Consider the following 25,296-nt stretch of genomic DNA (forward strand, 5'->3'; position numbering starts at 1 on the left):
TTTTTGGAGTTGACTATTTCTTTGTTAATTTTTTCAAATTTTCAATTGAAACATAAATGTCATTTTCCTTATGAATACAGGTGGATCTCTGCCTAAATAGGGTCAGAGAGGCCAGGATTTCCTGAATTTCTTTGTTTATCTGGGATAGTTGTTGTTTATAGAAATCCACTAGTAACACAATCATGTTACGTGTACATTGCTGTGGGTTGTTTTCCCATTTTGTCTTGAAGTAAGTAGTTACTGCTATGGGGGCACCTGAGCTGCAGCTCTTTGTATCCATTCAAACACAGAGATGCCATTCAGCCCTGCCCCCTCTCTCTCCTGGTTGGCTTACTGACTTTGATTGACTGCCATGGGAGCCAATAGCACCACTGCTGTGTCTCAGCTAATCAGTAGGGAGAGTCCCGGACGGCCAAGGGAGTCGTGGATATCACTGGATAGAGATGGGGATCAGGTAAGTATCAGGGGGTGCTGGAGGAGGGGGGAGTGCTGCACACAATAGGCTTTTTATCTTAATGCATAGAATGCATTAGGATAAAAAAACGTCTGCCTTTAAAACTCTGTTAAGCCAGTGTGCATGGAGCCTAAAGTTCGTCCTCATCCTAACCAATACTGCTTTATTAGTTTGACTTTATTCAATGTCAATTGCTTTGTGTTACCTGACATATAAATATATAGCTAAAAACAGAACAGCTGAAAGACGATGGAGTGCAAGAAGACACGTGGCCACACAATGAGATTGGAGGAGAGGCGGTTTAAACTTAAGATGCGTAAGGGGTTCTTCACTGTAAGGGCGGTGAGAATGTGGAACTCTCTTCCACAATTGGTGGTAGCTGCACGCAATATATGGCTACTTATAAAAGACTCTTGGAAGTGCATCTCACAGATCACAACATTCAGGGTTATGGAAAGTGATCAGGCCACTGACACACACACACACACCTGTACAGGTTGAACTGGATGGACTGATGTCTTTATTCAACCTCAACTACTATGTAACTATGTAAAGATTGTTAATTTTTTTTATATTTATATAAAAATAGCAAATACACAAGTTGGCTACAAGTAGTGAGATTTATGCTGTCACTGTGGCGCAATCAGAATATGGAATTATGGTACAGTTATTGATATTAGTATGCAAATATCATCTGAAATATTAAGATCATTTCACGACGAAAGCAGAGAATCTTGTTTCAATTTTGTTTTATATATTCAGAGATCCAGTCCCATACCCCCATAATTTGGTTTCTATACCCCTAGAGGGTATGTATCCCCCCCCCCCCCCCCAGTTAGGATCTCTTGCTATAGAGCTTGCTTCATATCTTTTTCTTACATATCTGAGCAACACTGTTGTTTTATAGATGTACATTTCTTTTATTGTTTCTCTAACTATATGATTTGTATGTATTATTAATATTCAAATTTAGGCTTATGAATGTTCTTGTAAAGCACTTTTATTATGTGAGGGCTTAGTATTTTATCATTTTAAATGCATGATCGCTAGAATTCACTTTTTTTGACACGAATACCTTGGAAATAGCCTTTACAGAATATTTCCTACTTACCAAAGAACAGAACATCTAATCCAACCAATGCAGAAGCAATGAAGCAATTTAAAAAGAAATTTCAAAATCTATATCTATTAATAATTTTTAATAGTCATTTTTATGCTGGCAATTAATTGTCTATGATTGATCTGATGTTAATCACGACTAAAATGAGGACCAATTTACTCTGTGTGGATCATTACTATGTGTTATATTGGGTATTAAATTATAAACCATAATATTGCCAAGAATGACATTTACAGCTGCAATTTTGAAATATGATATCACTTGTATTCTTGTTAATGAGCCTCATTGAGTACTTTTATATGTTACATTCCAATATTATTCTAAATTATCCCTATAAAATGTATTTCTTTCTAGTGTTGCTGGCCTCAGCATAGAAATCAGTAATTTTTTATCTTTTTTTACATATTTTCAGATGCTTTCCTAACTACTGCGAGCATGGAGGGAAATGTTCACAAACATGGAGCGATTTTTACTGCAATTGCTCTGACACTGGATACATGGGAGGAACTTGTCATTATCGTGAGTATAGGTGTTTAAAAGGAATAGTTATTTTTATGTATTTATTTCAGGTACTTATAAGGCGCCTTCAATTTACACTGCACTTTACATATACATTGTACATTCACATCAGTCATTGTAAAAATGGAGTTTATAGTACCTTCAAGGCGGTTTCAGAAGAAGTGGTAGAAAGCTTTATTTTGTCTCCAGGCACCAAACTGGGGAGATAGTATGGGAAGCATAGTAGTTTCCTAGTGTCCTCAGGAAGCAGCTGACCGAGGACAAGTTAAAGCTGCAACAATGATGGATTGGGATTAAAAGGAGGGGATTGGTATGCATGCAGGGTTGAGGTGGTCAGTACACATTGCTCCAGCCATACCAACTTATCAAGCCAACTTATTATCTTCAAGTAGACAGACACCCAGTTTGTTTTGATATCATTGAACATATACATTTACTTTTTTTCTTAATCACAGCATGCATGATCATGCACACTCTGATAAAAAAAAATAATATTAAAATAAATACCCCAAAAGATATCTTAAAGTATTTTATAGATTGTATTTTCATTTTTCTTTATGTTTGTTTTTGATGCATTTTGTTGTTAGACAATAGGAACATATAGGGTGAAAATAGCAACCTTTGCACTTTTATCTTTGAATGCATGCTTTGTTACAATTAATCGTTTAGGCACAAAAAACAAGGTAATTTTTTTCACATCTCTACATTTGAAAGATTTTAGCAAAGCGAAGTTTGCCAGCAAAGCTTATGCCTAGTTCCTAGAGAAATCAACACCAATATATACTGGCAATTTTCTCATCAGTCAGTTATTTTGATGACTTGGATAAAAAGACATGAATTTGCTGCAGAAGTTTTAATTACTTAGGATGTTTTGGCATCACACAGTTCGAGTTTGGAAACTAACTTTAAATGAATACACTTTTGTCCTGGGTCATTGTATAGGCTCTTGGGTGCTTGTGGGGTACTACTGGTTCTAAGGAGTGAAAGAATGAGCTCAGCGAGGAGAAGGGGAAGAGGTTACTGTAGTGTTGGCATTACCACGGAGCAGAACATGAGGCAACAACCCCAGCTCCAGCAGTGTGCCTTGTATTGCATGATTCTGAATGCTAATCAAATTTGTCAAGAACTGTTGATTAATATTATTTTTATTATTATACATTTATATAGTGCCAACAGTTTACTCAGCACTTTACAATAAAAGGGGGACAATAAATTACAATGTAGCACAATTCAGAAGGTATAAGAGGGCCCTGCTCATGGAGCTTACAATCTTAAGGGAGGGGGAGGTGGTACAAAATGTAATAGCTGCAGGAAATGATCTGATGGAGCTGACTCAAGTTCTTAGGTGGAGATGGGGTAGGCTTCCCTGAATAAGTGAGTTTTCAAGGATTGCCTAAAGGCAGACAGGGTTGGAGCAGACTAGACATACTGGGGCAGTGAGTTCCAGAGGATGGGAGGTTATCAACTGGCCCAGGGAAGAGGTATATGGGGAGAATAGGGGGCCCAAGGACAGAGCCTTGGGGTACCCCAACAGAAAGAGAAAGAGGAGTGGAAGAGATGCTGTTGTATGGGACACTGAAAGTGTGCTGATATAGGTAGGAGGAGAACAATGAAAGAGCAGAATAATGAAGGCCAAGTGAGTGGGGTTTATTGAGGAGGGCTGGGTTGTCAGAGGCAGCAGAAAGGACTAACAGTATAAGTATCGAGTAATGCCCATTGGTTTTAGCAGTTAGTGGGTTGTTGGTGAGTTTTAGTAGGAAAGTTTCAGTGGAATGTTGTGGATGGAAGTTGGACTGTAGGGAATCAAGAAGGTTGTTGTCAGTGACGAAGCAACAAATATGGTTTTGGACAAGGCATTCAAGAAGCTTTGAGGCAAACGGGACCAGGAAAATAGCTAAGGTATTCAAACAGGTGGGGTCAAGTAAGAGTAACCAGTGCATGCTTGAGTGGGAAGGAAAAGGTGGCGAAAGAGAGGGTGAGGTTAAAGATGTGTGCTGGAGTGTTTAGGATAGAGCAGGAAGATAGCTGCAACAATTGTGAGTGGACAGGGTCCAGGGGACAGGCGGTGAGGTGGGCTGTGGAAAGAAGTTTGGTAAGTCCCTTAGTGGTAACAGTGTTGAAGGAGGAAAGTGTTGAGTGTGGTGTTGGACCTGGTGTGTTGGTTGGGGGAGGGAGCTGGACGCTGACTATCTCATCAAAAATTGTGTTGATTTTGCTTTTGAAGTGATTGGCAACCTCCTGAGTAGTAAGCAAGTTGTTGGGTGGAGGCTGACATGGCTTGGATTATTAGGTTTTAGTGAGAGTGGTGTAGTAGGTTTGTTTAGCAGTGTTGAGGCAGGAGTTGTTTTTGAGAAGGGCATATTTGTAGAGGGTGAAATCTTGCAGGGATTTAGTAACATTCCCCCCTTGCTTGCTGGACCATGTGTATGTCATTATGTGGTCCCCGGCGGTGACCACGTAGACCAATGATACAGAAACATGACTACTGCACTTGTTGGTGCAGGGAAGGCATGGACTACAGGGCAAAAGATACATATGTTACCTGCCATTGTGATGCAGGATAGGTCATTGCCAAGCTGACATTAAGATGCTGGGCATTGAAGTGATTAGAAGACATTTTTTTCTGCTCTAGCAATTGCGGAAGAGATATCTGCCCAGCCAAGGGTGCTGCTGAAGATGTTAGGGTTGAGTTAGGAGAGTTATGGTAAGGTTTAAGCCTATGCTTGGCAGTACTTAGAATGGCCCCTTGCTGACCCTCATACCAGCTTGATGTGCATGAAAATAAGACTCAAGATCACCTTGGCAGATATCCTTCCCTATCTCATGAAGCCACAAACGGTGCAGCAAATACAGATAGACAATTTTGTGGAGAGAGGAAAATAGTAGAAAGTTATGTCCAAGGAGGCAAGTGTGGGCAGTGTTGCACTAGGCCGAGAGAAGACCACTTGGGCTCTTCAACAGGAGTGTGGTGAAAAAGGCCAGTATCTGCAATCTTATCTTCTAAACTAGTTCTAAACTAGTTTACAGTTCATTGGGGGAGGGTGCACTTTGGTCTTTTATGGTCTTTTTGGGTGCATTTTCCTGACAGTAAGTGTGGGCCTTTTGCTGCTAACAGGTATTACTGAGGACTCTCCAACCATACATAGTTACATGTTTCCTCATGCATGTGGTACCCAAATGGCTGGTACTTTTACCATGTTTTATACACTGCAGACACAATCTGAAGACTGCAATTTTGCTGTTTGTGGGCTGCAGGCTCACAATGCAGAACTCTTTAAGTTTGCTGCCTATTCAAGTGTTTACGTACTATCCTGACTCTAGCATTGTTCTATCAAACTCGTTTATGAAGTATATATTTTGAATTTTTGTAGGAGGAATTGGGGATATAGGAATAGGAGGAAGTCTGTGGAATCGGATTTTTATTTATTTATTTTTTTAAGAGTAGATATTTCTTTTTTTTTTTTTAATAACAAATATTTTTTTATTTATCAATCTTTATTGAAATTTTATAAAACAAATATAACAACAGAGTATAATTAGTCATTATGATAACAATAGACAGATTGGCGCCTTGGCACTTCTAGCAACAGTGAGAGGAGGATTAATTCCAATTTAAGGAGAGTATGTCATACCTCCTAACCCACTCCTAATCTCTCTCATTGGTTAGAAGGGCCCACAATGTTGGAAAATGGCAAGGGTAGACATATCTCCCAGGGATCTTTGGACTAGAGTAGGAGATGATCTTTCCTCTTTCCATTTTGTCTACTGGAGTCATTTCAGTCTGATAAAGCTTGACTAAAACAAGTAAGTATGAGAACAAATGAATAAGGAAACAAGGAAAGAAAGATACGGCATAAATGAATTGAACTGGATGGACTGATGTCTTTTTTTCAACCTTACTAACTATGTAACTATGTAACTATGAATAATAATTGGATCAACAGTAGTGGGTACTATAGGGTATATCAAGATTTATTTCTGACGAGTAGGGCATATTATAGTCTGGAGTTATATGTCTATCACAAATTGTGGCAATATCAATAATAATACAGAAGGATGTGTAGATATTTTATGGTTATATGCAGCTAGGTAAGTAATCAAGGACAAATTTGAATGCTATTAGGAGTCTGTATAATACTTATGTGAAATACACGCTTTCCATGAAGCAGAGAATGTTTAGAAATTGTCATTTTTAAATGCGTAGATGCGCTCCAGGGAACAGGTTTAATTTAAATCAGATATTACGTCTGATAAATTGGGAGCTATGAGAGATTTCAAATTACTTGTAATATTCAGCTTAGCAGATAAGAGTATGTGTATAACAAGAGTTCTGGTTTCTTTGGGGGATAGATTATATGTTCGGGTGCAATAAAGCTAAGGTTATGTTGGGGGAGAATGGTGCTGGGGTCAACTCAGATCAGTTTGAAGACTTGATTTCAGTAGGAAGTGAGTGATGGGCAAGGGTTGGTATACAGTACTGTGCAAAAGTTTTAGGCAGTGTAACCTGGGGTAGCTCTGGAATGTTAAGTAAAAGCAAAACTGTTCATTTATTTTAATTGCAGAAAAACAAAAGACAGCTTACTTCAGTCAAAGTAAATAAACAGTCCAAATCCTCGTATTGGTAATAAAGCAGCAGGCTCACCACTATTCTTTGGTCCTATACAGGGGTCAGGCTCCTCCAAAGTAAAGGTGCCAGGCAGGTCACACAGGGGGGGGGGGTAGCAGCCTGTGTCTCTGCTTGTCTGAGAGCTTCCACTTGCTACACAGCTTGTGAGTCTCTCTCCCCCACTCACTTCCTTGACACAGGTGCTGATTTCCCTCTGCTGCCTTTCAAACCTTCCTCACCTGGGACTTAACCCCTTCGGGACCAAAGTTCTGGTAGTCAGGGTTTGAAGGCTCTCCCCCCCAAGTCTCTTTGAACCTTCGAAATCCCGGGGCCATGATATAAACTTAGCAATCCAGAGAGTTCTGGAAGTCAGTCCTCTCCAGCCAAACTTAACCTAGGACACCTCACCCTGCATGGGTGAGAACCCCTGAGCAGGGCCGGTGCTACAACTAGGCAAACTAGGCAGCCGCCTAAGGCGTACTGCCACCTAGGGCGCAGCCATGGCCAGTGCCACATTTTTCTCCTGTCATCTCCTTATCCCCAGTGGATGTCACCTCTAGAGAGGGGGGCAGTGTGTACAGGAAGGGGGGTGTAGGGTTAAAGGGGGGCAGTGTGTATAGGAAGGGGGGGTGTAGGGTTAAAAGGGGTGTAGCAATAAAGGGGGCAGTGTGGGCAGGAAGTGGGTGTAGCATTAAAGGAGGGCAGTGTGTGCAGGAAGGGAGATGTAGGGTTAAAGGAGGGCAGTGTTTACAGGAATAGGGGTGTAGGATTCAAGAGGGCAGTGTATACAGGAAGGGGAGTGTAGGGTTAAAGGGGGGCATTATGTGTAGGAAAGGGGGCAATATGTACAGTTTTTTTTTTTGGGGGGGAGCGCAAGTAGCTGGTCTTGCCTAGGGCACAAAATAGTCTAGCACCGGCCCTGCCCCTGAGTACAACAAAAGCTCTGTAACTGTCCCCATTAAAGAGACAACAACTCAAATATCGGGGGAATGTACCTGCCATCCAGGACACATTCTTGGTGTCCTGTACAGCAGGTATGAAAAAATTCTGTAAATTAAGTAAGCAGAAATAGAAGTGTTAAAAGTTTGTTTCATCAATTACAAAAAATGAGTAAAAAAAAAAAAAGTAAATGAACAGATGAGAAATCCAAACTAAATCAATATTTGCTGTGGCCATCCTTAGCTTTCAAAATAGCATCATTTCTTGTAGGTACAATTGCACTCAGTTTTTAAAGGAACTCGGCAGGTAGGTAGTGATGTCGCGAACATAAAATTCGCCGTTCACGAACGGCGAACGCGAACATCGGCGAATGTTCGCGAACCGGCGAACATTGCAAACCACCATAGACTTTAATAGGCAGGCGAATTTTAAAACCCACAGGGACTCTTTCTGGCCACAATAGTAATGGAAAAGTTGTTTCAAGGGGACAAACACCTGGACTGTGGCATGCCGGAGGGGGATCCATGGCAAAACTCCCATGGAAAATTACGTAGTTGACGCAGAGTCGGGTTTTATTCCATAAAGGGCATAAATCACCTAAAATTCCTAAATTGTTTGGAATAACGTGCTTTAAAACATCCAGTGTGCGTATACGATCAGGTATGATGTTGTATCGATCAGGTAGTGTAAGGGTTATGCCCGCTTCACAGTGACAGACCAAACTCTGACAGACCAAACTTCCCGTTTAACGCACTGCAAACAACCGCAAACAGACCAGAACCGACCAAAATGGGACAGGAACTGGGCTTTAAGGGTTAGGGTTAGGTTTAGTGTTAGGGGCTAGGGTTAGGGTTACGGTGAGATACTTAGGGTTAGAGTTAGTACGCCTCTAACCCTAACCGTCTAACCCTAAGCACTAAAAATAACCCTAACCCTAGCCCTAACCCTAACCCTAGCCCTAACCCTAATTCTAATTTTTTTTCTGGTTCTGGACATGCTACAGAGCTGAAACTTCACAGGTACACTTTTTAGACCCCCAGACACTGAATCACACAAAAAAAGTTCTTAAAAATTGTAATTTTTTGTTAGAGAGCCAATTATTGGAAAAATTTAAAAAAAATAAAAATAAAAAATGTCTTTGGATTTAGCATCTGGGGGGTCTAAAAAGTGTACCTGTGAAGTTTCAGCTCTGTAGCATGTCCAGAACAAGAAAAAAATACGAATTAGGGTTAGGGCTAGGGTTAGGCTTAGGGCTAGGGTTAGGGCTAGGGCTAGGGCTAGGGCTAGGGTTAGGGTTAGGGTTAGGGTTAGGGCTAGGGTTAGGTTTAGGGTTAGGGTTATTTTTATGGCTAGGCTTAGAGGGTTAGGGTTAAGGTTAGAGGGTTAGGGTTATGGTTAGAGGGTTAGGGTTAGGTTTAGTGTTAGGGGCTAGGGTTAGGGTTACGGTGAGATACTTAGGGTTAGAGTTAGTAGCCCTACCCCTACCCCTCTAACTCTAACCCTCTAACCCTAAGCACTAAAAATAACCCTAACCTTAGCCCTGACCCTAACCCTAGCCCTAACCCTAACCCTAACCCTAGCCCTAACCCTAATTCTATTTTTTTTCTGGTTCTGGACATGCTACAGAGCTGAAACTTCACAGGTACACTTTGTAGACCCCCCCCCCCCCCAGACACTAAATCACACAAAAAAAGTTATTAAAAATTGTCCTTTTTGATAGAGAGCCAATGATTGGAAAAATTAAAAAAAAAAAAAAAAAAATTCTTTGGATTTAGCATCTGGGGGGTCTAAAAAGTGTACCTGTGAAGTTTCAGCTCTGTAGCATGTCCGGAACCAGAAAAAATTACGAATTAGGGTTAGGGCTAGGGTTAGGCTTAGGGCTAGGGCTAGGGTTAGGGTTAGGGCTAGGGTTAGGGTTAGGGTTATTTTTATGGCTAGGCTTAGAGGGTTAGGGTTAAGGTTAGAGGGTTAGGGTTATGGTTAGAGGGTTAGGGTTAGGTTTAGTGTTAGGGGCTACGGTTAGGGTTACGGTGAGATACTTAGGGTTAGAGTTAGTAGCCCTACCCCTACCCCTCTAATTCTAACCCTCTAACCCTAAGCACTAAAAATAACCCTAACCTTAGCCCTGACCCTAACCCTAGCCCTAACCCTAACCCTAACCCTAGCCCTAACCCTAATTCTATTTTTTTCTGGTTCTGGACATGCTACAGAGCTGAAACTTCACAGGTACACTTTTTAGACCCCCCAGACAATAAATCCAAAGAATTTTTTTTTTAAGTTTTTTTTTTTTTTTTTTTTATTTTTCCAATAATGGGCTCTCTATCAAAAATGACAATTTTTAAGAACTTTTTTGTGTGATTTAGTGTCTAGGGGGTCTAAAAAGTGTACCTGTGAAGAGTGTACCTGTGAAGTTTCAGCTCTGTAGCATGTCCAGAACCAGAAAAAAAGATCATTTTTCAGTAGAGCAGGGATGGTGGGAACCCCTTTTACACCTATATGATCCTTTTTTTCTGGTTCTGGACATGCTACAGAGCTGAAACTTCACAGGTACGCTTTTTAGACCCCCCCAGACACTAATCCAAAAAAAGGCATGCCTGCCACCGTATATATCAGTGGTGGGTGGGCAGTGGCACTGCAGTGGGCACAGTACACTCTGTGGACCTGACAGTCACTGGCAGCCCAGGCAACTGCAATAATAAAAATATTTTTTTTTTTTTAATTTGCAACAAGATGCTGTGCCACCGTATATATATCAGTGGTGGGCAGTGCACTGCAGTGGGTACAGTACACTCTGTGGACCTGACACAGCACTCACTGCAATTATGACAGAGGAAAAAAAAATATTTTTTTAAATGCAAGGTACTGTGCCTGCGCCACCCGAAATGAGTGTGGTGTGCACACAATACAGTCTGTGGTGGGTCTGTGGCCTCTCACACACAGCGGGCAGGCAACTGCAGTGTACAATAGATATATATATATATATATATATATATATATATATATATATATATATATATATATAAAAAGAAAAAACTCAATTACCAGCCCTTAAAAGGGCTTTTGGGGACACTAGATATATATATATATATATACAGTGGGTACGGAAAGTATTCAGACCCCGTTAAATTTTTCACTCTTTGTTATATTGCAGCCATTTGCTAAAATCATTTAGGTTCATTCTTCTTCCTCATTTATGTACACATAGCACCCCATACTGACAGAAAAACACAGAATTGTTGACATTGTTGCAGATTTATTAAAAAAGAAAAACTGAAATATCAAATGGTCCTAAGTATTCAGACCCTTTGCTCAGTATTTAGTAGAAGCCCCCTTTTGATCTAATACAGCCAGGAGTCTTTTTGGGAAAGATGCAACAAGTCTTTCACACCTGGATTTGGGGATCCTCTGCCATTCCTCCTTGCAGATCCTCTCCAGTTCTGTCAGGTTGGATGGTAAACGTTGGTGGACAGCCATTTTTAGGTCTCTCCAGAGATGCTCAATTGGGTTTAAGTCAGGGCTCTGGCTGGGCCATTCAAGAACAGTCACGGAGTTGTTGTGAAGCCACTCCTTCGTTATTTTAGCTGTGTGCTTAGGGTCATTGTCTTGTTGGAAGGTAAACCTTCGGCCCAGTCTGAGGTCCAGAGCACTCTGGAGAAGGTTTTTGTCCAGGATATCCCTGTACTTGGCCGCATTCATCTTTCCCTCGATTGCAACCAGTCGTCCTGTCCCTGCAGCTGAAAAACACCCCCACAGCATGATGCTGCCACCACCATGCTTCACTGTTGGGACTGTATTGGACAGGTGATGAGCAGTGCCTGGTTTTCTCCACACATACCGCTTAGAATTAAGGCCAAAAAGTTCTATTTTGGTCTCATCAAACCAGAGAATCTTATTTCTAACCATCTTGGAGTCCTTCAGGTGTTTTTTAGCAAACTCCATGCGGGCTTTCATGTGTCTTACACTGAGGAGAGGCTTCCGTCGGGCCACTCTGCCATAAAGCCGCGACTGGTGGAGGGCTGCAGTGATGGTTGACTTTCTACAACTTTCTCCCATCTCCTGACTGCATCTCTGGAGCTCAGCCACAGTGATCTTTGGGTTCTTCTTTACCTCTCTCACCAAGGCTCTTCTCCCCCGATAGCTCAGTTTGGCTGGACGGCCAGCTCTAGGAAGGGTTCTGGTCGCACCAAACGTCTTTCATTTGAGGATTATGGAGGCCACTGTGCTCTTAGGAACCTTAAGTGCAGCAGAAATCTTTTTGTAACCTTGGCCAGATCTGTGCCTTGCCACAATTCTGTCTCTGAGCTCTTCAGGCAGTTCATTTGACCTCATGATTCTTATTTGCTCTGACATGCATTGTGATCTGGAAGGTCTTATATAGACAGGTGTGTGGCTTTCCTAATCAAGTCCAATCAGTATAATCAAACACAGCTGGACTCAAATGAAGGTGTAGAACCATCTCAAGGATGATCAGAAGAAATGGAAAGCACCTGAGTTAAATATGAGTGTCACAGCAAAGGGTCTGAATACTTAGGACCATGTGATATTTCAGTTTTTCTTTTTTAATAAATCTGCAACAATGTCAACAATTCTGTGTTTTTCTGTCAGTATGGGGTGCTATGTGTACATTCATGAGGAAGAAGAATGAACTTAAATGATTTTAGCAAATGGCTGCAATATAACAAAGAGTGAAAAATTTAAGGGGGTCTGAATACTTTCCGTACCCACTGTATATATATATATATATATATATATATATATAAAATTACACAAATACCAGCCCTTAGAAGGGCTTTTTGGGGTGCTGTCAGGATGCTGTCCTTACAGCAGTAGTGGACCAAGAACACTGCAAGACAAGGAACACTGACTAACAACTGTCCCTAGCTTAACAGCAGCAGCAGCAGCAGCTCTCCCTGCTCTCACTAACACACACTGCTTCAGAATGATCTAAGATGGATGCTGCCCTTGCTTATTTATAGGAGGTGGGAGGGTGTGGGAGGGAGGTATGCTGATTGGCTGGAAATGTGCCTGCTGACTGTGAAGTTCAGGGTCAAAGTTTGCCTCAATGATGTATTATAGGGGGTGGACCGAACATCGCATATGTTCGCCCGCAGCGGCGAATGCGAACATGCTAAGTTCGCCGGGAACTGTCCGCCGGCGAACAGTTCGGTACACCTCTACAGGTAGGTTGTTCTAACCAAAAGTCTTCTGTGGATGCAGGCTGCCTCAAATCTTTCTGTCTCTTTATGTAATCCCAGACAGACTTGATGATGTTAAGATCAGGGCTCTGTGGAGGCCAAACCATCACTTCCAGGACTCCTTGTTCCTCTTTAAGCTGAAGATAGGTCCTAATGACATTGGCTGTATGTTTGGGGTCATTGTCCTACTGCAGAATAAATTTGCCTCCAAGCATACGCCTCCCTGACGCTATGGCATGATGGATATGTTTCTGCCTTCATTCCTCAGCATTGAGGACACCATTGATGAAATCTCCAACTCCAATTGCAGAAATACAGCCCCAAACTTGCAAGGAACCTCCACCATGTTTCACTGTTGCCTGCAGACACTCATTAGTGTACCACTCTCCAGCCCTTTGTGAACAAACTGCCTCCTGCTACTGCCAAATATTTTACATTTTGACCCATCAATCCAGAGCACCTGCTGCCATTTTTCTGCACTCCAGCTCCTATGTTTTCATGCATAGTTAAGTTGCTTAGCCTTGTTTCCACGTGGAGGTATGACCTTTTGGCCAAAATTCTGACAAGAAGACCACTTCTAGCCAGACTTCTCTGGACAGTAGATTGGTTTACCTGGGTCCCACTAGTTTCTGCCAGTTCTGTGCTGATGGCATTGCTGGACATCTTCTAATGTCGAAGGCAAATAATAACGATGTATCTTTCATTTGCTGCATTGAGTTTCCTTGGCCAGCCACTACATCTACAGTCCTCAATGTTGTCCTCAAAAGAGCTTGAACAGCAGATTTGATACTCCAGTCTGCTTTGAAATTTTTTCCTGGGAGAAACCTTGCTGATGAAGTATAACAGTCTTGCCCTGGTGTATGACCTATGACATGAAACTTTCTTCACAACCTCACCTTAGTAGCAGAGTTTGACTGTTCCTCACTCAGTTTTAGGCCTCCCACACAGCTGTTTCAATACATGACTGTGTTGCAAACTGCATGATCATTAGCACCTGCTTGGCATAATTAATTAATCATACACCTGACTCTAAGCCTACAAAATCCTTGACTTTGTGCAAGTGTACAAAGTGTGCAAGGGTAAGAATGGATGCTGGTTTGAAGCCAAAAGGTAGTCACACCTAATATTCATTTGATTTAGATTTTTCTTCTATTCACTCACCTTGTATTTTGTAGCTTGATAGAAACAAACAATTAAAATATATATATTTTAATGCATTCTAACTTTTGCACAGTAATATAAATTCTAAAAAAAATAAGCACTATAATGGTCATAATGGATGGATAAATGATTGGACTGAAATAAGGATGATGTGATGCAACTTTATTTAGTACTATTCAGCCCTTCCATATCAACTCACAGAGTGCTTGTTGAAACTAACAAGGTAATTCCCAAGTGCAGTATTGTACTATACTGTACTGTATAGCAATTTGCTTTTATAGCAACAGTAAAAACTTTAAGAATGCACATAAGGACTACTAAAGAACTTGAATTTGTACTTTTCCTGAGCCCTTGCTTTGCTGGTGGCATTGAATTTAGTCAATAAAAAAAGAAAACAGAGGATGTCTGGCATTCACATGCTGCACCAAGGCTCCTGCTATCCCTGAGACAGACATTTGTTAATAGAGCAACCTACATGTAGTGAATGGAAATCTGCCCATATTCTATTCACAAAGGGTTTGACAAATCAGGTTAATAATTCAGTGAACCCTTGTAATGGTTGAACACATTGGGCACATGAAAAGCAGTATGTGACAGCCATTTTGTACAGGTCCCAGATCATCCAGGCCATTTTGTACAGGTCCCAGATCATCCAGGCCATTTTGTCATAAAAGAGACATAGCTGCAGTGACCTTTCCCCTCCCTCCTCCTTCAGTTTATACAATCAACGACCTTTTAGCTGTATGCTAGACACTCCTTTTCAGTACTTTGATAGGACTAGCAGAATCTAACCTCAATACAAGTCTCAGGAACCTCACAAAACTGTCAGATTTGCAAGCCTGAGTAACTAGAGCTTTAACAGATACCCTGCAAGGTCTTAGGCACATCAGTCATTAAAGTCGTAAATTGTTCAGCTGATGGAATGGCCAATACACATTCTCGATTGGCTGGTTATCAAAACTCAAAAATGTTAGTGTTTTTCATACCTCAATAATAACAGCACAGTCAGAATAAGGACATGCTTACCTCCCTCAGTTAATCTTTAGCATTTTGAGCCCACACGCTGCTACCCTAGGAGTATCAGGAGCAGAACCAGCCCAATCCCTCTCCTAGGTGGACTGGGCATTAGAAACTTGTCATATCTATATTCATTTCAAAAGTAATTCAGTGACAGTGCGGTGTGAGGGTGAGTACATCAGACTGGGGGCTGGTTAGCTTCCATGCACCTCTTTTAATCCTTTCAATTTTCAGTTTTTGTACGGTGTGAGGTTGACCAGTCATTTGTCACAAGCTGGTGGAAAGGGCAGAGGTCTGATCCTGCATTTGTCACAACCCTAACTTAGAGGTGACTTCTACTTAAATTTTCTTAAATTGTGTGCATCTTTATAGTTAATAAGCAGAAAAAAACAAAGTTTAAAGCGGAGTTCCGCCCCCCCTCCAAAAGTTAAAAGTCAGCAGCTACACATACTGTAGCTACTGACTTTTAATATTAGGACACTTACCTGTCCTAGAGTCCAGCGATGTCAGCACCACAGCCGATGTTTCCATATTTTTTTTTTCTTTCAAATGATGCAATGGCCTACTATGAACAAAGGGCAGCTTAAAGAACAGATGGTCAGTAATAATTAGTGCACTTTAAGACCTTCTAAACATAAAAGGAAAAAAGTCAAAAGAAGAAAGCACAAAAATACAGTCTTGCTTTGTGCACTGGTGCGCAGTCATGTTGGAATAGGAAGGGGCCATCCCCAAACTGTTCCCACAAAGTTGGAAGCATGAAATTGTCCAAAATTTTATGGTATGCTGATGCCTTAAGAGTTCCCTTCACTGGAACTAAGGGGTCAAGCCCAACCCCTGAAAAATAACCCCACACCATAATCCTCCCCACCACCAAATGATTTGGACCAGTACACAAAGCAAGGTCCATAAAGACATGGATGAGAGAGTTGAGGATGGAGGAACCTGACTGACCTGCACAGAGTCCTGACCTCAACCCGATAGAACATCTTTGGGATAAATAGAGTTGAGACTGTGAGCCAGGCCTTCTCGTCCAACATCAGTACCTGACCTCACAAATGAGCTTCTGGAAGAATGGTAAAACATTCCCATAGATACACTCCTATACCTTGTGGACAGCTTTCCCAGAAGAGTTGAAGCAGTTATAGCTGCAAAGAGTGGATCAACCCAAAACCCTACGGACTAAGACTGGGATGTCATTAAAGTTCATGTGCGTGTAAAGGCAGGTGTCCCAATACTTTTGACAAGATAGTGTGTGTGTGTATATATATATATATATATATATATATATATATGCACAGTATCTTCAGTGAATCTGAATGTAATAAATTGAGAGGTAGAACAACAGTATAATAGAGGAAAAACAAAAGAATTAAAATGAAAATATTAGATATGAACAGATGATTACTTGGCAACATAGGGGTGATATAATGTACTAATACTTTAAAACCCAAATTTAGAAGAATGGGTAACCTCACCCTCTTCGTCACTGTGGGTAGATATAGAACAATCCATGATCCCTGGCGGGAATATAAAAAACTGGCTATTTAGTACAACGGCCACCTCTCCTGATCTAAAATCTCACTCGCCTACTATCCAAGCCGCAATCAAAGCCTGGAAGACAATCCTTTCATACAAGTGGACTTGTGTTCCCACCAAACCATTGCCTATAACAGAGTCTTTAAACTACTATTGCCAGATCTAAACATACCTACATGGGCGATAAAACTGGGAAACTACATATCCGACTTTCGCGCCAACATTTCTAACAAATCATTCTCACAAATTCAAGCTATTACCGAGGGCCCGGACAAAGACTTCCTCACATTCTCTAGACTACAACATTGTGTTTCCTCCCTCCCAAGCCTGAAAGGGGAGTTACCAGTAGTTATTTAGAATTATTACTGTACTGCTAAAAAGAGGTGTAAAGGCATCTCGCTAATCTATTTAACACAACAAAACAAAAGATCTTTCATGAAATCCATACCCTTCCTTACTTGGGAGACCGACCTACAAATGGAGATCACTGACATAGAATGGGGAGCTGCCCTAAACTCAATATATAAGGCGACAAAATGCACCACTCTCTTGGAAATGACACAGCAAATTACCCTACGCTGGTATTTAACACCACAAAGATTAGCAAAATTTCACGATCACTCATATCCCCTCTGTATTGTGTTTGCTAGAGTTATGTAACCAGCACTCTTTACTTTACTGCTTTGTAATCCTTGTATCTCTGTGGATTTACTTTGCAAAATTTTTAATAAAAATCTTAATTGAAAAAAACAAAAAACAAATTTAGATAAAAATTTTACATTTAATGCAAAATGTCCCTTGTGCTGCATGTCATGGTGGAAATTTGTTATCCTCTGCCACCCTCAGATATTCCGTATATGCAATCTTCTGGTGTTGTGGGGTTTAGTATTATTGTCATCGGTGACGTCATCTGTGACATGAGGGGGCGGGCTCCCGATGACGTCATCAGGGCCACGCCCACAATGGCTATATAACAAGCTGCAGAGAACGGAGACCGGCATAATCACCGGAGAAATCGTCGGAGGAGGACCGGGGGAAGAAGAAGAGAAGAGCCGAGGGCAAAAGAGCAGAAGAGCGGACAGCAAAAGAGCAGAAGACCAGGAGAGGGAGAAGACCAGAGCAGAGAAGACCGGATGAAGATTTTTAATAAACTTTCCAAAACGTCTCCTGACGTTATTTACATACACTGCCTTTTATGGGGTGAATGGGTAGGGGGTACAGCGTACCCCATACCCATTCACATAGGGAGGGGGTCCAGGATCTGGGGGGCCCCCTTGTTAAAGGGGGCTTCCGGATTCCGATGAGCCCCCTGCCCGCAGACTCCCACAACCACCGGCCAGGGTTGTAGGGATGAGGCCCTTGTCCTCATCAACATGGGGGCAAGGTGCTTTGGGGTGGGGGGTGCAGAGCTCCCCCTGCCCCAAAGCACCTACACCCCCCCATGTTGAGGGCATGTGGCCTGGTATGGTCCGGGGGGGTGGGGCCGCTCGCTCGTCCCCTCCCCCTTCCTGCCCTACCGGGCTGCATGCTCGGATAAGGGTCTGGTATGGACTTTGGGGGGGATCCCACGCCAAAAAAACTAAGGGCCTAGTTTGGAACCTGGGGGGGACCCCCACGCAGTTTTTTTTCCATTTTTGTCGTGGAGTTCCCCCTCAAGATTCTCACAGTCGCGCTGCAACAGGGATCATCCTGACCTGACTTGCGGTGCGACTTCCATTCAAATCAATAGGCTCCCATAGAGAACCATTAATTTTGAATGGAGGCAGGAAAAACGCTGCTAAAAGCAACATGGCCAAATGTGCAATAACGCAAATGGAAAAAGCTACTGAAAGCATGTTTAACAGCTGCTTTTTCCCGGCGTCAGAACTAGCTTTGCAGCACGTTTTTTTCTAACGTCCCGTGTACATGAAGCCTTAGTGTTGGCGCTGTGACAGGCATTCATCAAGAGTGCTGATTACGCCCACCCTTTTCACCCCCTCCTTCATTTATAGAATCTGCACTGGAGCTTTCATGAATGATAGTGATTTATGAATGGCGCTCAAACGGATGAATGAAAAGTCTACCTCCTCTATTTATAGAATGCTTTTCACTTCATTGCATGGTATGGGGGGGGGGGGGGGTAGAGAATAGAAGATTTACACTATGACAGCTAGCACCAGCACAAAGAACACTTTGCATTAAGTGTAAGTAAAGTCTCTTGTGCTGACTTTTTTTTAAACATTGTTTATCTAAACTTAGGCTTTAAAGTGGTTTTAAAGTTTTTTTTTTGTTTCCATTGCATTCCCTACATTAAAGTAAAATACATTTTACCACTTGTTGTCCCTGCTCCTGATTTCCTGATCCAGCACTGTGCCTGATTGCATCTCCTGTGGGAGGGAAGTGGGGAGGGGGCGGGTCCGAGCCATGCAGTGTGTGTCTATGGACACACAAAGCCTGGCTCAGTAGAACATCCAAAGAGTGCCCCCAGAGCAGCTGTATTACTTAGGGGTACTCAGAGAAGAGAAGCAGCCAGGAGCACTGGCAGGGGACTCCAAAAGTGGAGGTTCTGGACTACTCTGTGCAATACCATTGCATGTAAGTATAACATTTGTATTATTTAATTTAAACAAAATATACTTAACAACTGCTTTAGGTAATTAATTAGCTATGGCACTTACATTTCTTGATATCTGTTTGGTATTGTATTTACAGGACAGTCGGAACGTTATCATGCAGTTAAAAACATGTTATTTCAGTTTTTCAATGCATATTTGGCTCTGATGGTATAATTGCCATTTGCAATACTCTGCTGGGCACACATTAAGTGCATATAATATTAGGTAATATAGTGTAGAGAGGAGAGATGGTGTTGTGGGTCTATATTCCTTATGCAGTGTTGCATTTTTACTAGTGCTCAGCTCTGCAGGACTTTGAGTCAGCTCACTCAGTAGGAAAACAGCTTGGGAAATAGCTCTTCAATATTTCATAGTGTTTATCTTGCTGGCGGGTAAAACATTACCCAAAAGGTTCCAAGTTATTACTCTGTACGTAGATTCAGTTTGATTGCTAGTATTTCAAGTGTTTAAGATATTCTTTAGACTTGTATCAAATAGATGTTAGCTAAGCTGCATGTACCCAAATGAAGAACACTAGTAAGCGTTATTTACATGTACAGTACATCTATACTACCTACATAACACACCATTTCAGAAAAACAACCGCTCTTTCTGTGAGGAAAAAAAGCACTACAATTTATAGATTTTCCACACTGCTAACAGTCATTTACTTGTGGAACACTACAAAAACATGAACTGTGTAACCATTCCATCTTTGTGTCATAGCAGTCAAAGGTGAAGGCCTAAGCCAACTCAGCATGCTTTTCACTGACTTCCAGCAATTGTAAAGACATTCTATAGTCTTTTTGATGTCTTATTTTAAATATGTGATCAGATTAATGTTTAAAGGTGAACTCCTACTATACAGCCATATGTTTAATGCTGGACAGAAAATCCAGTTTTGAGCAGATTGGAAGATAGGCATGTAATCGGTAAAACCATATTCCAGCAATATCTCACATGGTCCAACTTATGATCACATGCCGCCTGGCTCTGCCTCCACGCGTATAGCCACCCTCCCACATGTGATCATCCGTTGGAGCATGTAAAAATATTGCTGGAATACATTGTTTTACTGATTATATGCCTATTTTTTATTTTTTTTGCCTATTTTTAAGGAATTTAATGTGAGTGCATTTTCTTAAGTTGGGCTGGTGTCATTAACTGAGATACTACACTATTGGGGATTATTTCCCTTTTTCCCTGAGTACTTTGTGGTGTCACTCCCATTGGAGAAGGTATGCCATTAAGGAAGATCTGAGTGGAGGACCATTATCTGGGGTGCGAAACAGATTTCATACATGCTATGCTGGCCCATATGTGGGTCTTGTATTAAGGTGAGCGTTCATTTCACCTGGCGGCCTAGCATTATTGCATGGTTTGTTGGAGTGCAGAGGGGATCCAATAAATTTTAAACGCACTGCTTTTTTCCAGTGAAGAAATAATATTGGAGCACATTCTTTTTTGGATTTTTGGGACCTCTATTTCCTTTTGTTTTTTTCTCTTTGGTTTGATTTTGACTTTATATGATTTTTTTTACAGGGACATTATATATTTATTTGGCAGGCTTGATGCTAACTGTATATATTAGTGTAGCGCAGTCCGGTGTCTGAAAATTATGACAATTAAATAAATTCTTAAAAAGTCACAAACATTTTTAAATATATAGTAGTAAAAAGTTCATAAAGGTAAAATTCAAAGATGATAAGGAGAAAAACACACAGTCCACTGGTGATCCGGTGAAATAATTAATATGTGTGACTTGAGTGCTCATAAAATCCCTTCACCCGGCATTCTCTGCCTCTCACCTCCAGAACTTGACCCCACAGGCTCTAAAAGCATAGATCAATCTCCACGAAGATCAGCCAAAACGATAATTAACAGGACCAGATCGATACCTCCAGCATACCGATGTCTCAAACCACAGAGGATAATCTTTCCCAAAATGCTCCACAACATAAGGGTAAAAAGAAACAATCTAGTGCTCTCTGTTGCGGTAATCACATATTTATTGCTCATAGTATGATATTGCACTTACATTGTGTCCCGGTTTGTTTAGCAAAATAATAGCAGAGCATGCAGCGTGCTGTGAGGTGTCTGGCTTCCGCGTTGTATGACCGACAGACCGAGTGACCAATCCCCCGTACGCGTTACGTCTGTTGGGCGTAGACTTCTTCAGCGGGGATGCTGATAGGTCAGTGGTCCGGCTCTTTAAGCTTGACTTGGGCGGCGCCTATTTCGTCATGTCCGGCGTTTCACCATCGCCATGGAGACCCAATGGTCTCTCAGGACAGGAAACGGAAAGGCGGGCACGGTCATAATGTAAACAATAGCAAAGCCACAAATATGTGTATTGCTATGGGAACAAGCGTTCTTCGAAAAAAACGATCTAAAATAAAAACGGCAGCAATCTACATAATGGGAAAAAAAGTTTAAACCAATTCCTCATGTAATTTACTGGCCAATTAAGGATTCACCTTATACTATCAATCACTGATAATAATAATGGTCCATCGGACCTGGCGGCCATACTATTGACCAGGCACTAGATGGCAGCATACTGCATATTCTGAGGACAGCCTATATCAAATACAGTGATTTATGTGAAAAACCAATTAACATGGCTAATTAAAAAATACATATAAATACAATCAAATTTATTATAGGATAAAACTTAATGCTAAAAAAATATTTAAATAACATACATATAACAGTTGATTGAATAAAATGACCATAAAACTCATCTGTCAGAAATAAAACAATTAAGATCAAAATCAACATTTAAGCCCCAAGGAGTTAAAACCTTCGTCTCATAGATCCAAAAGGATTCGCGGCGACTGAGTTGTCTAATAAAATTACCACCCTGCCAATGATAGCTGACTTTTTCGATGCCCCAAAATTTTAAGGTGCTAGGGTTCTTATGATGGTAATTTTTAAAATGTCTGGATACACTGTGGGTAGTGAGTCCCTTACGTATATTATTTACGTGTTCTCCAACTCTTACATGTAAGGCTCTTGAAGTGCGACCTATGTACTGTAGCCCACAGTCACACTCTAGCATGTAGACTACGCCAAGCGTAGCGCATGTTATCAAATTTTTAATGTTGTAACTTTTTTGTGTGACCGTGGATGTGAAACTTTTTCGTTTTTTAATGTTTTTTCTACAGCTTTTACAAGTTGCGCACTTTCCACAGTGCTGTTGCCCAGCACATCTGAATGTATTGTGAGGGATTAGCTCGGTGGTAGGCGTAGATGACTCCTTGGGGGGTGCGTTTTCACAGAGAAATAGCCCAAAAGTGCTTGCAAACAACAGGTTTATGGTTTATTCTTCCAATTTCTTCAAACAAGTGCATGCAGCAAAACATCAAAATAAAATAAAACACAAAATAAATCCTTGCCTCTGTGGGCGGCTACCTTCTCACGCTGGAACCTACCTAAGAAGTCTTTCCAACCTACTGTTGGGCCGACACTGCTGATCCTACAGCAGACACTCAAATGTCCATTTGTTTGCTTTTCACACAGCACATGTTCATTTATAACAGGATCCTTTACTCTTCAGATTCTTCACATTGAACACAGTTCATTTAACAGGTCCCTTTACTCTTCACACTCTTCACATGGAACACTTCTCTTCACACTCTTCACATGGAACACTTTGTCTTCTCACCTTTGAGACGTCTTCACTCGTGGTTACCCTCCTTAGCTTCACATCGCTGTAGGGGGTCTTCTCCCATGCTCACCAGCTTGTCGGGAGGCACACATCCGACTGTCCCCCTCTCCCAGCCCACACGGCGACAGGAGGCAGCAGTCCTTCTCCCATGCCCACACGGCGTCGGGAGGTACACGTATGTCTGCCTTCCTCTCCCAGCCCACACGGCGACAGGAGGCAGCACTCAATAGATTTTCTCTGGACAAATTATAGAGGCCTTGATCTCCTCATTCTGAACAGCTGAATGGTTTTCAACTTCCTGCTGGCTCTTTTTGCAGCCAACACCCTATAGTATCAGTGAACTTTCTAAATCAGGTGGAAATGTATCTCCTTCCTGTGACTACATTCCCAGATTTACCTGACTTCCTGTCACATACCCCCCCCTCTTGTTTCAACCCTAGGGTTGGGACACAGATTTCCAGGCACGCATGTGTCAAGCACTGCTGACTCACTGATAAGCCTCCTAGTATCCTCAAGCTTCCGGGTGAAACTGTTTCTGTCATCTTCATTGACAGATTTCTCATAAATGCCACACAGTTTGTCTCTCATCTCATATACACATTCTTCAACTGCATTTTTGGCATCATTTTGCTCCTTCTCGTTTCTGTCATCTTCATTGACAGCTTTCTCATAAATGTCAGACAGCTTGTCCCTCATAACCGTCTGTCCAATCCACCATGGAGGACCGTGATCCATAGGCAACTCAATTGGGCTAGTCTTAATGTCTTCAACATTCTTAAGACGCCTCTCTCTGCAATCCATAAATGTTTTCCACAAAACTTTGAGAACCTTTGCTTCACTAAGCCTTGTTCCAAGTAGGGACTCTTGACATCCCTCTGTGACTTGAGTTGCCTCTCCATACAGCTGTACACAATCATTGACTTTTTGTTGTAAAAGGGAATGATCTTCCTTCTTGAGCTTTGCTTGCTCTAAGATGCTGTGCAGAGGATTTTCCAATTGAGACAACAGGCTGTCACACATTTCTTCAAAGTGACCCCTGTTCCTTTTCCCAGAGATATCAATATCATTCACCAAACATTTCATATTCATAGGCAGATTTGAAGCATTTGCACTCATCAACTTCTTAAACTTTTCGCCCTCCTGAGCGAGTCGCAGTAAAGGCCTACTATTTGATTTGATATTCAGTTTATATTTCTTGCCAAACTCTTCACAGAAGTAGTCAACCAGAACATCATCAACTTTCCTTACACCAACATAGGGGTTAAAGGCAACAACACAGTTGAACCCAGCGATCTGGGTGGTATCCATTATAGACCTCCTCTCTGCATCAGTGAAGAAGCATGGAACTGCAACACATTCTTTTACAGGTTTCTTCAATGCACTTTCTGCTGAACTATTTGACCGCTCAAGGTCACCTAGTTCTTTTTCTCTATCTGAATTCCACATGGAATGCATCTCAAGATCACGATCAAACTTCTGCCACCCGTCTTTCACCAGTTCCATTTTGGAAACACTCCCTGAAAGGCACTTATTCATTTGCTTCACGTTTTCACCAACAGCCTTAGTTTTCCCCACTAGGTTTTCAGCCTGAACTGAGAAATCATCACATTTCTTACTCAGCTCCTTTGTTTGCTGAAGTTCTAATGATACATTTTCCAATGCTTGAAGTTTTTGAAGGAACGGTTTATTCCAAAGGGGTGATTCAAGCCACATGTCATCACATTTCTGAGGCTCACTCAGGACAGACCCCAAAACACTGATCCTTTTAAAAACTGCATCAGGCACACTATCCCCTCTTTGGGACAGATCCTCTGTTGCCTGGAATTCCTCTTCCAGTTCCTGCAACGGAATCTTCATCTCTTCTACTTGCTGTTCTAAGGCTCGCTTAGACTTTTCTAGCTCCTGAACTCTTTTCACAACATCATCCTTGTAGCTGACCACATGTTCCATCTCTGTACATAGCTGCTTGTTAACTCTTTCTAGTTCAGCCTTAGACTCTAGAGCTTCCTCCAAAGAGCGAGCCAAGAACAGGGCTTTGCTCTCGTTATCACGCACCTCCGCTTCTGCGCGGTCGCGTTCTTCTGCATATTTTGCAGACACAGTCTTCTCTTCACCAAGCATCTGATCAAACTTCTTTTTCACATCTTCAACACACTGTAATGAACCAACGCTTTCTTCCATGCGTTTTTTCATATCCGCTATCTGAGCTTGCAATGTTGCGACTTGCTCTGATAGGTTTTTCTTTGCTTCCGCCTCCTCTTTTAATTGTTCCAGGAAGCCATTTTTCTCATCTTCCATTTGTTTGAGCTTTGTGCTAAAACTCAGCCTTTGACACCTCTCTTCCTGTAAGAGTTCCTGCGTGTCTTGCAGCTGCGATTCCAAGATAGAAAAATCTTCCGCAATTTCTCTAGATTTGCTGTCTGCTTGAGAAAGCTGATTTGTAACATTGTCCAGCTCAACCTGCAGTCGGTTTGCCTTCTCTGAC

At 41.7% G+C, this 25,296-nt stretch overlaps 1 protein-coding gene across 1 annotated transcript in view; it reads left to right on the forward strand.

Moving 5' to 3' along the window:
• CNTNAP4 (contactin associated protein family member 4) overlaps positions 1–25,296 on the forward strand; it is a 557,814-nt gene that overhangs the window by 413,464 nt on the left and 119,054 nt on the right. The window contains exon 11 of the mRNA XM_082267662.1: positions 1,987–2,093. Within this exon, the coding sequence (XP_082123788.1) occupies positions 1,987–2,093 (107 nt within the window). The remainder of the gene's footprint in view (positions 1–1,986; positions 2,094–25,296) is intronic.

This window comes from Pelophylax lessonae, assembly GCF_965119305.1.
Source record: "Pelophylax lessonae genome assembly, chromosome: 1".
NCBI classification, from domain to species: Eukaryota; Metazoa; Chordata; class Amphibia; order Anura; family Ranidae; genus Pelophylax; species Pelophylax lessonae.